The sequence below is a fragment of the Protomyctophum bolini genome (genome assembly GCF_963924005.1).
Source record: "Protomyctophum bolini genome assembly, chromosome: 11".
Classification (NCBI taxonomy): Eukaryota; Metazoa; Chordata; class Actinopteri; order Myctophiformes; family Myctophidae; genus Protomyctophum; species Protomyctophum bolini.
In genome coordinates this window covers 38,947,690-38,961,793 of record NC_137872.1, presented here as the reverse complement: position 1 = coordinate 38,961,793, position 14,104 = coordinate 38,947,690, and the positions used below count along the sequence as shown (strand labels likewise).

At 45.3% G+C, this 14,104-nt stretch overlaps 1 protein-coding gene across 1 annotated transcript in view; it reads right to left on the bottom strand.

The window, feature by feature from the left end:
- The window catches only part of LOC308323462 (testis-expressed protein 2-like), a 55,266-nt gene that overhangs the window by 7,294 nt on the left and 33,868 nt on the right, over positions 1–14,104 (bottom strand). The window contains exons 10-17 of the mRNA XM_080775191.1: positions 12,898–13,098; positions 12,062–12,464; positions 11,504–11,721; positions 10,520–10,663; positions 10,019–10,118; positions 5,497–5,617; positions 2,853–2,975; positions 1,610–1,819 (exon numbers count right to left, since the gene is read on the bottom strand). Coding sequence (XP_080631317.1) covers positions 1,610–1,819; positions 2,853–2,975; positions 5,497–5,617; positions 10,019–10,118; positions 10,520–10,663; positions 11,504–11,721; positions 12,062–12,464; positions 12,898–13,098 — 1,520 coding nt within the window. The remainder of the gene's footprint in view (positions 1–1,609; positions 1,820–2,852; positions 2,976–5,496; positions 5,618–10,018; positions 10,119–10,519; positions 10,664–11,503; positions 11,722–12,061; positions 12,465–12,897; positions 13,099–14,104) is intronic.

The window sequence follows — 14,104 nt, the reverse complement described above, 5'->3', positions numbered from 1 at the left end:
GTCTTTCCAATTTTCAACACTTGTACTTCTACTCCACTACAATAATTTGAAAAATGTAGTTACTAGTTAGGCCGCCTACTAGTGTGTAGGTTTTGATCATGATTACAAAACATGCATTAACCACTTCAGCCCTTAGTTATTTGCAAATAGCTGAACTTCAAGGTTGTATAGATCTGTTATGTTCAAAAGATATTTATAAATGGGACATTCTGCACAGTGACATACTTTAGGTATGTTGATGCCAATATTATTATACTTTTACGTTACTTTGTAATACATTTTGAATAGGCCTATCATACTTTTACTTACAGTACGTATTTCTTTACGTTAATTAATCTAACCCTGTTCAGTAGGTATAGGTATACCCAAGAGGAAAATATAGCAAGAGGCACGAACTCGACTTTACTTCCCGTATCTGTGTGAAGGGGGCGGACACATTATTAGGAGATGGGAAGAATATTGGAGTCTATTAATTTCCAATGGGAGAGTGGACGTGAACATGCAGCTTATGTTATGAACCATTCCTTAGCTCCATGGTCATGGAACTAAATACTGGACCCAATCATCACAAGCCACACAATATTTCCAAGATATTCATAATATCTTTTAGCGAGACAAATCAGGAGAAAATACACTTTGTTATCGACAGCAACAAACTCGCAAGATTTGAGACGAGTCCGGAAGCCTCTCTCTGTCCATCTGCAATTTGACGGACGACACATAGGGGGCTCTGGCCCCATATTTAAGATGAGAATATGTGAATATGTGAATATGTGCATATTATAACATGAAATGAATGGACATATGAAATAAAATGTGTGTTCCAATGCTTAATAATTTAATTGTCCATAACTGTCATATAGACTCTTTGCCGATTTGGGAAATGGAATCATGACATTTGCCATATAATGCTCTCAATGCTCATCCACATGACGTTGTCAGTGTTGTTGTCAGCCTGGGAGAGTCCATTGTGCCTCTAGTGGCTCCAATGAAGTTTGACCATCTTTGGCATACTACAAGTACCATATCATGTCAGTAGGTAGAACTACAAGTACCATATCATGTCAGTAGGTAGAACTACAAGTACCATATCATGTCAGTAGGTAGAACTACAAGTGCAATATCCTGTCCAGTAGGTAGAACTGCAAGTACCATATCCTGTCAGTAGGCAGAACTACAAGTACCATATCCTATTCAGTAGGTAAAACTACAAGTACCATATCCTGTCAGTAGGTAGAACTACAAGTACCATATCATGTCAGTAGGAAGAACTACAAGTACCATATCCTGTCGAGTAGGTATAACTACAAGTACCATATCATGTAAGTAGGTAAAATTGCAAGTACCATATCCTGTCCAGTAGGTAGAACTGCAAGTACCATATCCTGTCAGTAGGCAGAACTACAAGTACCATATCCTATTCAGTAGGTAAAACTACAAGTACCATAACATGTCAGTAGGAAGAACTACAAGTACCATAACATGTCAGTAGGAAGAACTACAAGTACCATAGCCTGTTCAGTAGGTAGAACTACAAGTACCATAGCCTGTTCAGTAGGTAGAACTACAAGTACCATAGCCTGTTCAGTAGGTATAGAACTACATGTACCATATCCTGTCCGTAGGCGGAGGCGGGATGTTGACGGCCAGCGTCCCGCGGAACTCCTGCACCTCCACGGTGAGCACCAGGGCCGTGTTGGACACCTCCTCCATCTTCTTCTTGATGAACTCCGTCTCCGTGGCCTTCTGGAAGTACTTGGACTTGGCAATCTTGTCCACGAAGCGCATCATCTTGCTGGGCCTGTGGCCTCCCACGTAGCTGGAAGGATATCAGAGGGACCGGTAAAGAGTGAGTCAGACTTCATCACGTATTCATCATTATTACAGCATCTTTTCATGGCGCTCGCCTCGGTGTCCCACCGCGGCGAGAGGAGAGGAGATCGAGGAGGGTGTGAGTGCACATTATGTCAGCACAGCGCTTTCCAAGTGAGTGGGCTTATGTTTCTTTTTCAGCAGGTACGATACACAGCGGGGACAGCAGGAGATGGGTACAGTCACTGGGTTTCAGCAGGGAGGGACAGGTGGAGATGATGGCGGTATAGAGCAGCACTAACGTCATTGTGTCTCAGTACCAGTCTAGAGCCTGCCAGGTTTTTTTATTAGACCTGAGCAAGATTCTACAAATGTCTTGTAAACCCTGACAGTTTTCTGAAAAACCCATGTGTCTATGTCAGTCGTTCTCAAACATGTTCATGTCAAGGACCCCCAAACATATGTATGTAATTGGCCGCCGACCCCCATCTGAAAATATGTTGTTCTAGGGACCCCCCCCCCCCCCCCCAGAAGCAAAGATTTGAGTTAAAAACTTATATATTCAAAGATGTGTGCCACGTACATTTCACGATTTTTCAAAAACAGCAGACCTACAAGCTCGTAAAGCGCGGCACTCGGTGCCGTAGATCTGCTATTAGATCTGCTATTTTTCAATAGCACCAAAAGGGGTTCCCGCCCCCAAAATGGGTTAATAAACGGTCCTAGACGACCGTTGATTACTGGTCTTGCTTGCATTAGCCAGACAACTATTCCACTGTGATATCCACTTCATCCAGATCTTTATCCAGAACACTGTGCTCCAGACTGTATGACGGAAGCATTTGAACATTTAGGTGGTTATAGCGCTTGTATAGCAGGAGGTCGCGGTTCGAGTTGAGGTTTGTGGGGAGACTATATAGTTCTGTGAGGCACGCAGGAACGTTGCTGTGGATATACACTGATGAGTTAACAGGGATATATCTTGTATTCATATCATAATCCTGTGATCATCGTTATCATGATGACATCTTTTTGCTCACCCCTCGGCTCCCGGCATGACGGGCTTGTCGGTGAGGAGTTCCGGTGGATCCTCTTCGTCAGATGAGCCGGCGCTGGAGGACTCTTCATCACTGTCTGCTAGACAGTAGGTCCGAGGTCTGGGACTGAGACACAATTTAGACAACTTATAGGCATGTATAGCAGACGCTCTTAACCCATTCTGACCTGAGATCAGATTCATACGAGGTTTCCACTGGACACACACTGGTCTGATTGACCCATTCTGACCTGAGATCAGATTCTAAAAAATGTCAGTCGTTCTTCGATTTTTCAAAAAATAGCAGACCTACAAGCTCGTAGCGCGCCACTCGGTGGCGCGCTATGAGCTTGTAGATCTGCTATTTTTCAAAAGCTAAAGCATGACATGATGCTAAAACCAAAATGGGTTCCCGTTCAGAATGGGTTAATCCAGAGCGATTTACATAAGCAAGGACAACACAAGGTAATACATCAAATGCATTGAATTATAGTTAGAATCTAGGACATTCTAGGATCATAGGTAAGTAAAGAACCTATCATATCATCAGTCTAACAGTAGAATATCCACACAAACAAATCCATGATCTGTACATCGAAACTATACACACTGTATGATGTCAGGTCAACGATGGCCTGGCATCTGTTTACACGTTACATAGCATGCTATTTGCACAGGCCTGCAGGGTCGTCAATGCTAGTACACATGCACGCACACGCGCATGCATGCACGCACGCACGCACACACACACACACACACACACACACACACACACACACACACACACACACACACACGATGAACACCGTATGCGGTATTATGGCCTTGTATTCTGATTTGAAGTTTGTGACCATAATATCTTTTGAATTGTGTAGTACGTACGGGCGAAGTTGTTGTTTTGTTTTATTATTGTGCATAGTGAAATTGTATTTGAACTGTGGTTGCCCTAACCCCAAATGTCCCTCCGGCAAATAGATAATGCATTGAAATGAATGAATATGATTGATACGGTAAGATGCATTGCTGCTAAACAACAAAAGGAACATAAGCTACAGCGTGGCATAATAAAGGAAGGGATTATTATTACTCCAGTGTCAACGACGGCATCTGTTATTCCTGCAAACTCACCCAGCAGCCCACAGGAGGAAAAGTCCACAGCAGCATGAAGCAAGCAGCCCCAGAGAGAAGAAGAAGAACATTTATTAAAGGAAGATAGAGAAGGAAGAGCGGAGAGAAATAAAGCAGGGGAATAGAAGGAGACACTTTAGGCCTCGGAATGCTAATTCAACCCACTTAGCATCTGGCTCAGAGCTGCCGAGAAATCGATGATCACCGTAAGCAACAACTCCCACGTTAGACATCTCACTGTTACGGCGAGGCTGCAGTACGCTAGTTAGACATCACACTGTTACAGCGAGGCTGCAGTACGTTAGTTAGACATCTCACTGTTACAGGGAGGCTGCAGTACGCTAGTTAGACATCTCACTGTTACAGCGAGGCTGCAGTACGTTAGTTAGACATCTCACTGTTACGGCGAGGCTGCAGTACGCTAGTTAGACATCTCACTGTTACAGCGAGGCTGCAGTACGCTAGTTAGACATCTCACTGTTACAGCGAGGCTGCAGTACGCTAGTTAGACATCTCACTGTTACAGCGAGGCTGCAGTACGCTAGTTAGACATCTCACTGTTACGGCGAGGCTGCAGTACGTTAGTTAGACATCTCACTGTTACGGCGAGGCTGCAGCACGCTAGTTAGACATCTCACTGTTACAGCGAGGCCGCAGCACGCTAGTTAGACATCTCACTGTTACAGCGAGGCCGCAGCACGCTAGTTAGACATCACACTGTTACAGCGAGGCCGCAGTGCGCTAGTTAGACATCACACTGTTACAGCGAGGCCGCAGCACGCTAGTTAGACATCACACTGTTACAGGGAGGCTGCAGTACGCTAGTTAGACATCTCACTGTTACAGCGAGGCTGCAGTACGCTAGTTAGACATCACACTGTTACAGGGAGGCTGCAGTACGCTAGTTAGACATCACACTGTTACAGCGAGGCTGCAGTACGCTAGTTAGACATCACACTGTTACAGGGAGGCTGCAGTACGCTAGTTAGACATCACACTGTTACAGCGAGGCTGCAGTACGTTAGTTAGACATTTCACTGTTACAGCGAGGCTGCAGTACGTTAGTTAGACATCTCACTGTTACAGGGAGGCTGCAGCACGCTAGTTAGACATCTCACTGTTACAGCGAGGCTGCAGTACGCTAGTTAGACATCTCACTGTTACAGCGAGGCTGCAGTACGCTAGTTAGACAGCACACTGTTACAGCGAGGCTGCAGTCGAATGCTGTTTTAATGTAACGTACATTTACGTTTGTAAGAGTGTACAAATATATACCCTATCGTGACGAATTTGTAGACTCTTAACGTTAATGACTACTTAGAATTTTAGAAGATACTGGAGGAGGAACCTAGTAAAATCTAGGATTCTCTTAGAGGATTCCAGAGCACACTGAACAAAGCAGAAAAAACGACAGCTCAAACACAGAGGAACAGCATTTAGCCCAGGTGAAGGAAGAGCTTGCACGAGAAGATTCCAGAACACTGTTATTATTGTTGTTGTTGTGATAATGAATCCCTCACCCCTCCTTTCCCTGCTCGCCCGGGCCGTCGCCCTCCTTCCCCAGGCGGGACAGGTTCATCTTGGTCTCCAGGGTCATCAGGAAGGAGCCTTTGTAGGACACGTCCAGGTCAAACCACAGGCCTGATGGGGAGAGGGGGGGGGGGGGGGGGTCACAGTCGGCATTATTGTCACATCACAGTTTTACATGTTAAACGTAGCCTCGGTCACAGCCTTAGACCTGACTCACACCTTTCGATCTAGCATACAACATCGATTGCATGCTAGATGTATACAAAGGGTTTGTTTCAGGGGCGGAATCTTTGTATAACGTTCGTGAGTGCTCAAATCAGCGTGAGCGTGGAGATTACCCGGTGGTGTTCGGGTGCATATTGACTTATTATTTTAACCGTGGGCTACCACCAGGCACCCCCGGAGTCTCCGCGCCTGGTTTGTTTACATCTTGCCCCAATGCATTTCCAATGGAAGTCACATGGTTTGACACAACATTTTAGTCGTACGGCTTTCGGCTGTGTTTCGACTGCCCCCCTCCCTCTCATACAACAAAAAATGTTGTGTCAAACCATGTGACTCCCATTGGAAATGCATTGCGAGCTTGCATCAGTCAATAAGTCTCATGCATCAGCTATACATCAATCTGTTGTGCAGGTGTGAGTCAGGCCTTACTCAGATCTCTGAAGAGAAAAGCCTGGTCACAGGCAGAGAGTGCACATATAGCCGGAAATGTCGGGCCGGAACATCCGTCAGATGTATTTCCCCCGGATACGATATTTGTCAACCAATCACAACACTTGTTTCATACACGGAGAATGTAAGCAGATTTGTAAACGTCATTTCCGTGAGCGGTAATTCCGCCAAAATCCTGCTACTTCCGCCAAATTCCAGCAATGCACTCTACAGCGTATAGGTCTTGCCCAGCGTGGGTTAAACGTGGGTGGGATTTTGCCAGTGCCTTAGCTCTTGGTTTGGGCATCCCTGCAATCTGCAGGCCTCTCACGACTGATTTATTACAATTTACAATTTAGGCATTTAGCAGACACTTAATCCAGAGATTTATGGACATTACAGAGGCTTCACATCCACGCACGCACACACGCACACACGCACGCACGCACGCATGCAAGCAACGCACACACATGCACGCACGCTGCACGCACGCAGCTGAATGAACAGTGCTGAGTGCTGTTTTGGTGAACAACACAATAAGGGAAGTGCCCATGCCTGGCATGGTGCCAATACGACCTATTCCCTGCAGTGAAAGCTGGGAAAAGGTCGTCTCTCTCCAGCAGCGTTTGCTTCCTGACTGGCGGCAAGGTGCATTAAAAGAAGGTAAGGACATCTACGTCACTCTCTCTCTCTCCATATCCAGACACATGCTGCATGGTAGACTGGTAGCACTATAGGAGGCGCGCAGCCCAAGAGGTCCATGGAATGAACTGTAGTCCTGTGGTGTAATGTCATTTAACTTCTTTTTGTATTAGATTATTATTAAAAAAAAACATACATTAAGCACTTTTTGAAAATAGCCGATCTACAAGCTCACAGATGTTAGACATGCATTTTATGCATTAGAAAACTTGTGAAATGGGACCTTCTGCATAATGAATATAGGCAAATTTCTACGTTCTGGACTTTACAGGAAGTACATACACTTTTGCTACCAATACTGTAAGGGCCAAATGACCACCAATGCCGCAAAACACCTTTATGTAACCTTGGGTTGGCGCTGTTGTTACATAAGCGTCAAGTTAACGTGCATGGTGAGGGAAGGATTGACTCGGAAGGGCAAACGGCTTTGACCGCAGGTACGTCAGCACTTTGAAATGGTTGGAGCGAAATGTTTGTCAGTTTCAGTCTGAAGTATCCATTGTCTGTAATCTGTCTAATTATGGTCTATTTCTAATATCACGCAGATCTGATGCTGTACTCAACTCTTTGCATGGTGAAATAAATACGTTAAAAGCATGAAGAGCTGCCTGTGTGCCGTTATTGGGGCTGACACACAGCGAATAAACAGTACGGCATTAGAATGGCGCGTCAGTCAGGTCCAGCTATACGGGATCAATTCCTATAGAGAGATCCGAGGCTCTCACAAATATTATTGTGCTTTTATTCAAGCAAATGTTGAAATCTGGACTTTTACTTGTAACAGAGTATGTCTACATTGCAGTATTGATACTTTTACTTAATTTCTGAACGATTGAGATTGCTATGTGTGTGTGTGTGTGTGTGTGTGTGTGTGTGTGTGTGTGTGTGTGTGTGTGTGTGTGTGTGTGTGTGTGTGTGAGAGAGAGTGAGAGAGAGAGAGAGAGAGAGAGAGAGAGAGAGAGAGGGGGGGGTGGGACTTCCAAGTTCCATGTACTTCGCCCTGATTAGAAACTGTCCCTTTCTGCCTAGAAGAGAATGCAGTTCCTCTCTATACAGTGCGAGGGCGCTGGCGTCCATCTCCTGGTTCACGCATGTGACTGAGCCAGCTATATAGCCCAATGACAGTAGAACTGTATTCTGAGAACACCCAGCTGGATATTATCCATATCAGCTGAGAGTTAGACGGCACAATATTACTGGAAACAATAAAAAGCATTAATCACAAAAAAGAAAGCATAATCTTCAAACGGCAAACCAACTGCTGTTTTCCACATCAAAGTGATGCTACTGTATATAACCATGCAATTACTGCATCCTTCATCTTTTTTACAACATGGCTCTGTGCCTGCGTGCATGTGCGTGCGTGCGTGCGTGGGTGCGTGAGTGCATGAGACCGTGAGTGCATGGGTGCGTGTGTGTGTGTGTGTGTGTGTGTGTGTGTGTGTGTGTGTGCGACACGTGCAAGTGTTTGAGTGTATGCGCGACCGCGGCTAATCTTGCAAATCACTGCACTGGCCAAACATTTTTAGGCATGCTGCCACTGCCAGACAGTAGGCCAAGTGACTAAAATGCCAGAATATATTTCACATGACGTTTAATGCTTTTAGTAATGCTAGGACGGTGCCCCCCAGTCATGGCGTGAAGCCGGGCTGGCCCGGTTCCCTCTTCAAATTAACTCCTGACAGTTTTCTGAAAAAAACTATATTTCTATATATGTCAGTGGTTCTCAAACTGTCTCATGTCAAGGACCCACAGAATTATATGTAATTGGCTGCGGACCCCCATCTGAAAATATGTTGTTCCAGGGACCACCCCCTCCCGAAGAAAATATTAAAAACGTTCGCTCTAAAAAGAATATATATTAAAAGGATCTAGTGCCGCGCTATGAGCTTGTAGAATATAGCAAAAGTATAACATAATGCTTAAAACACTAAAGGGGTTCCCGTCCTGAATGGGTTAAACCTCTTTCCTGCGTTGTCCCTTTGGCATTCACTGTGACGGACGTCACGGCACGCGTGATGAAGCCCGGCACATTCCCATAAGAATTCAAGCCCTCCCCATATGTCACTCAAGGGCTACCAGAGAAGACTAGAACCGATGCCTTCGCATCAGACCTCAACGATTCAGAAGTCCTGTGCCTCGTCCACAGCTATTAATTTTAGTTTAATTTTAGTTTGTTTTGAATATTATTTTTCAAATGTGGTTACCGGTAATTTCAATTCGTTTTTAGAGCGGATTTGCTAGTTTTTATTTTCTGAAAATGTTAATAGTTTTGGTTGTTTTTGCGCCTTACCCGTTATCCCTAAACTTATTTGCCATTTAAAAATATTACAAATAGCCGATCTACAAGCTAACAACGTGTCAATGCAGATTGGCTAGTTGAACTATTTTTAAATGTTTTAAAATAGTAGCCCTTAGTGTTTAATAGTTTTAGTTTAGTATACTTTGGGTTATTTTGTCAAGTGCAAGGTTGAAAGGGAAAGTATTGTGAAAACTTAAAAAGCATTTAAAAACGTAATTCAGTTACATAATGAACCACCAACCCCATCCACAAACACTTGTTATAAAAATATATTATGAATTTGAATGTGTAGCTTTCGTTATTTTCAGTAAGCTATAATAACATTGCCACAGACACAGGCTATTTTTATTAAATCTGTGTCCCTGTCCCCTCATGATATAATGCATTATAAAAGCACCTCCACCACTACCTAGAAAAGACTCCTCTTGCCTCATCAATTATTGATTGATCCAGAATTCCGCGACAGAAGCCATGCCATTATCAGTCTCTGTCTCGTTCTGTGATTCTCTCTCTCTCTCTCTCTCTCTCTCTCTCTCTCTCTCTCTCTCTCTCTCTCTCTCTCTCTCTCTCTCTCTCTCTCTCTCTCTCTCCCCCCCCCCTCTCCCTCTCTCTCTCTCTCTCTCTCTCTACAGGCCCAGTAGAGTCAGGGTGTCAGTATAATGGATGATGGGGCAGGAGAGGAATAATTACTCTACGTTATTGAGCTAGGTGGACATGACAGCTCAGAAAGTCTGGACTCCATAAGCAGAAGGCACTGTGTGACGTGTGACGTGTGCGTGCGTGCGGCCGTGCGTGCAGTCAGACTGTGTTAATGTGGGGGTCCTTGACGCTGTGTGTAGTGCTCTCTGTCCTACCTTGTTGGTCCACAGACGGTTTGGAGGAGCGTAGGATCTTGGGGATGGCGAAGCCCATGTCCAGCGCTGTCAGAGTCAGCTCATTCATGAAGTACGGCAGCTGGAAGAGACATATGTTGACATTTATACCAACCCTCCACACTCACTCCTTGTTGAGGGGTGCTATAGCCCCCTCCTATGTCCAGCTTTGAGGGTTTGTGTAAACACAAACATTGCCTTAACACAAACATTGAATGCCATTGACAATGAATGGCCAGCTTTATTTAATTATTTTGCCCAAATGGGAGAAAACGACTCGTGGCTTCTGATTGGCCCGTACGGAGGGGGCGGGACCAATGTCGTCCAACGTAAAACTCAAAGAATCGGGACACATTGGCCGCTGCATAATTGCTGAAGCCAATGACATAAAAAAGTCAAATAATAGCCAATAGATCGATCAGGGCAATCAGATATACGGCATCAGGGAAGGTTCTATAGTGAATATGTGTGCTCGCCACTCACCCTGATCTTACTGAGCTTCATCTGGATCTTCTTGGAGACCACGTTGGCCCAGTATCTCTCTCCCAGGAAGTCCCAGAAGATCCTTCCCAGCAGAGCGTTGACCCAAGCCTCAGGTTCTCCGCTCTCCTCTGGACCACTGAGCAACTGATGGTGACATGCATGAGAGGAGACATATTATTATATTATAATATCACTGCTTTAAGGCATGAGCAAGATGTCCTTGCTGAGCCTAATTGTATCCAGGACGGGTTGATTCAGTTAATTCAACTAGAAATGCAGCCTTGCACACCAGTATGGCCTACTGGTGCGCAAGCAGAGTGTGCCATGAGGTGCGCTCACCACTGGCATCACCGCATGAAAAAGAAACGGATATATTATGATATATTACAATGACGACATAATGATGTTGCCAAAGATGCTGGTCCCTGATTAGGCTACGGAGGACACGGACATACATATACCCCGACACATAAATACAGTACACATACCCAGCCCACTTTTAGTACAATTACTCAACCAGGATTGATGTGTTATAGTTAGTTATATGATTGATATGAATGACGGTTGAAAAGGACTGCAGGGAATTTCATGGCATGGAATTCATGAATACATCATACTTTACATACACTATAGCCCTTACCCGTTGTGAGACGGGCGCAGTACCCTCCCCCCCCCCCCTTGTGGCCGTGGGGGGTACTGCACCCACTAATACATTCATTATTAATCATGAATGTGTCAAATCGAAAAATCGTTAAGACCTCCATATTATTATGGTCAATGCCTGTGTGAAAAGTGGGAGCGATTGGTGCAGGCGGTGAGGAGATATGGCGGTGTTTCTGACACACACACACACACACACACACACACACACACACACACACACAGACAGACACACACACAGACAGACATTGACTGAATTATAGTATGATATCTATACATAAGCCTGTCATCTGTCTATCCATGCATCCATGTTTTGCGCGGTACCTTCTTGGGCGCCCTGGGGCTGCTCTCGGGGCTGCGCACGGGGCTCGTGCAGGTAGCCGTGGGGCTGTCCACCAGGTCCTGGCCGTTCACATACTTGGCCATGTAGACGTGGTAGTCCAGCAGCACCTTCTGCCTGATGGCTCTGCCCTCGTCAGCCTCCACACCGCCGCCAACTGGAGGAAGGCTGCCGCTGCGGCTGGGTGGAGTGGGCGGGAAGGCTGGGGGGGGGGGGGGTTGACATGAGAGAAATGAGAATGGGTGACAGAAATACGTAGGGTGCAGAAACACAAACGTGTTATAAGGTTAATATCAATTCAATTCAAATGAGCTTCATTGGCAGAAAACGTACGTTTGCATTGTGTTAAAATAGTGTTAAAATATAATGTAATTTAGTAGCAGAAGACTCAAAACTCATATATATTTTTCATGTATATTGGCATTTCTGTTTTATATATATGCTACGACAAAAATAAATAAAGATAGAAAGATAAAATGTATAGATAGCATGTTATTTAGACAGATGCGGATGGTCTGTGCATGCATGCGTGTTGAACCGACCACTCTTGGAAACTCCACTCCTCCCGTCTGACTTGAGCCTGGACGCCAGCAGGAAGCGGCGGAACCACTCCTCCTTCTCCCGACCCGTCCTCCCAAACAGGTAGATTGTCAGGTCCGTCTGCGCCGCCGCCGCCGCCGCTGCCGGCCTCTTGGGCTCCTCCGCCACGGGCCCCTCGCACTTCTCGCCCTTTTCCACCTTCTCCCCCTTGTCCTGCAGTCTGTCCTTGTCCAGACTGTCCCTCTTGTTTTCCAGTCTGTCGGTCGTCCCGGGCGCCTTGTCGTCCCCCGCCGTGTCCCCCTGGGCCTTGGACATGAAGTCCTCCTGCTTGGCCAGCTGTATGCAGATGGGATACTTCTTGTTCCACACCCGCTTCCTGGCCAGACTCTGAGGCACCAGGTGGATCTGCGAGGGGGGAACACACACACGCACCACGCTTCACAACACTGACAAATACTAATGTATGTTTTTGGGGATCTCTATAACGAATAAGAACACTCGCCCCCCCAAAAAAACGTGTTTGTCACGGGTCAAATCCGGAGACTTCGGAAACCGTCACCACCATGGTATTCATATAGACGTTATGCGTTACCTCAGTAAAAATATGCCTAACTGAACTCTATTCCTAAATGTAACCTCCGTTTAAATGAATACAAGAACACTGCAGGAACCGCTGCTGGGGACGAGCGGTCTGCAGAAATAAAATGGGGGTGAGTGTGATTTGACAGCCATGCACCCACATATACGGTGGGGTTCCTTCCCTTTCTGCCGGCCTGACACCCATAGGATGTACACGTACACACGCGTGTGACGCACCCAACCACACACACACGCACACCTTGCTGTCGGTCAGGTCGTAGATCTTCTGGCTGATGTAGGTGACGTCGGGCTTGGGCTCGTTGTGCGTGGCGCGGCGCGGCACGTTGCGGTTGGGCTTGGACAGGCGCAGCACGGAGCCCTCCAGACGCACGTACACGGAGTGGGTCAGCGTGGCGTGGTACGTCTCCGGGTCGTAGCTCTGGATCTCGTTCATCCAGCCCTGTGGAGTGGACGACGGAGGGGAGGACAACATGTATGAATACCAGTGGTGGAAAGTAACTAAGTCATTTTACTTAAGTACAAGTTTGAGGTATTTGTACTTTACTTGAGTATTTCCAACTTCCAGTACTTTTACTTCTACTCCACTGTACATCTCAGAGCCCAAATTTGTACTTTTACTTCACTACAAGTATTTGAAAACTTTAGTTACTGGTTACTTTGGCGATTCTTTTTAAATTAGAAAACATACATTAACCACTTCAACCCTATACATTTCGGCCATTTGAAAATAGCAGTTCTACAAGCTCACAATGCGTCGCAACGCAACGCATTGTGAGCTTGTAGATCTGCTATTTTCAAAAGATTTTGTACACATTTTGAACGTGTTAAATGGGACTGTGTACAATGAGTATACTTTTAAATGTAGTACTTTTACTTGTAACGAAGTAGTTCTAAATTGCAGTATTCGTATTTTTACTTGAGTACTTTTTTCCACCACTGATGAAAACATCTAGAATTGGAATTGGGGTCCATTCCGAAAGTTATTGAAAATGATCTGAAGGTTTTGGCATCGATTCTCTCATCGATTCCATATAGCGGGACCTATACGCTATTATACGTCACGTCTCGAGAATATTGAGAGAGTCATATTTGAAATCAAATCACTGCCAAATCACTGCCTAAATTAAGCTTTGACTTTCATACCAACTTCCGGTAAGCCAAGGAAAAAAATGTAATGGCCTGCACGTGCATATTGTTTCAATGTTGCACACGCGTGCCAAAATAATTGATAAGGAATTGGATCCATTAGCATGATCGATTTATTTAGCAGCGGAAGAGTCTATTATGCTACAAACAGTTGAGCATGCAGTTGCATTTGTCTTCAAATAAATTAAACCTGTTGGCCTGGGCAGATAAATAGCTAATATATTATTAATAATATCACTAAGTAAAGTTGTCTGTGGTCATGTTCCACGGAGAACAAAGGTTCTTGTATATCATTATCT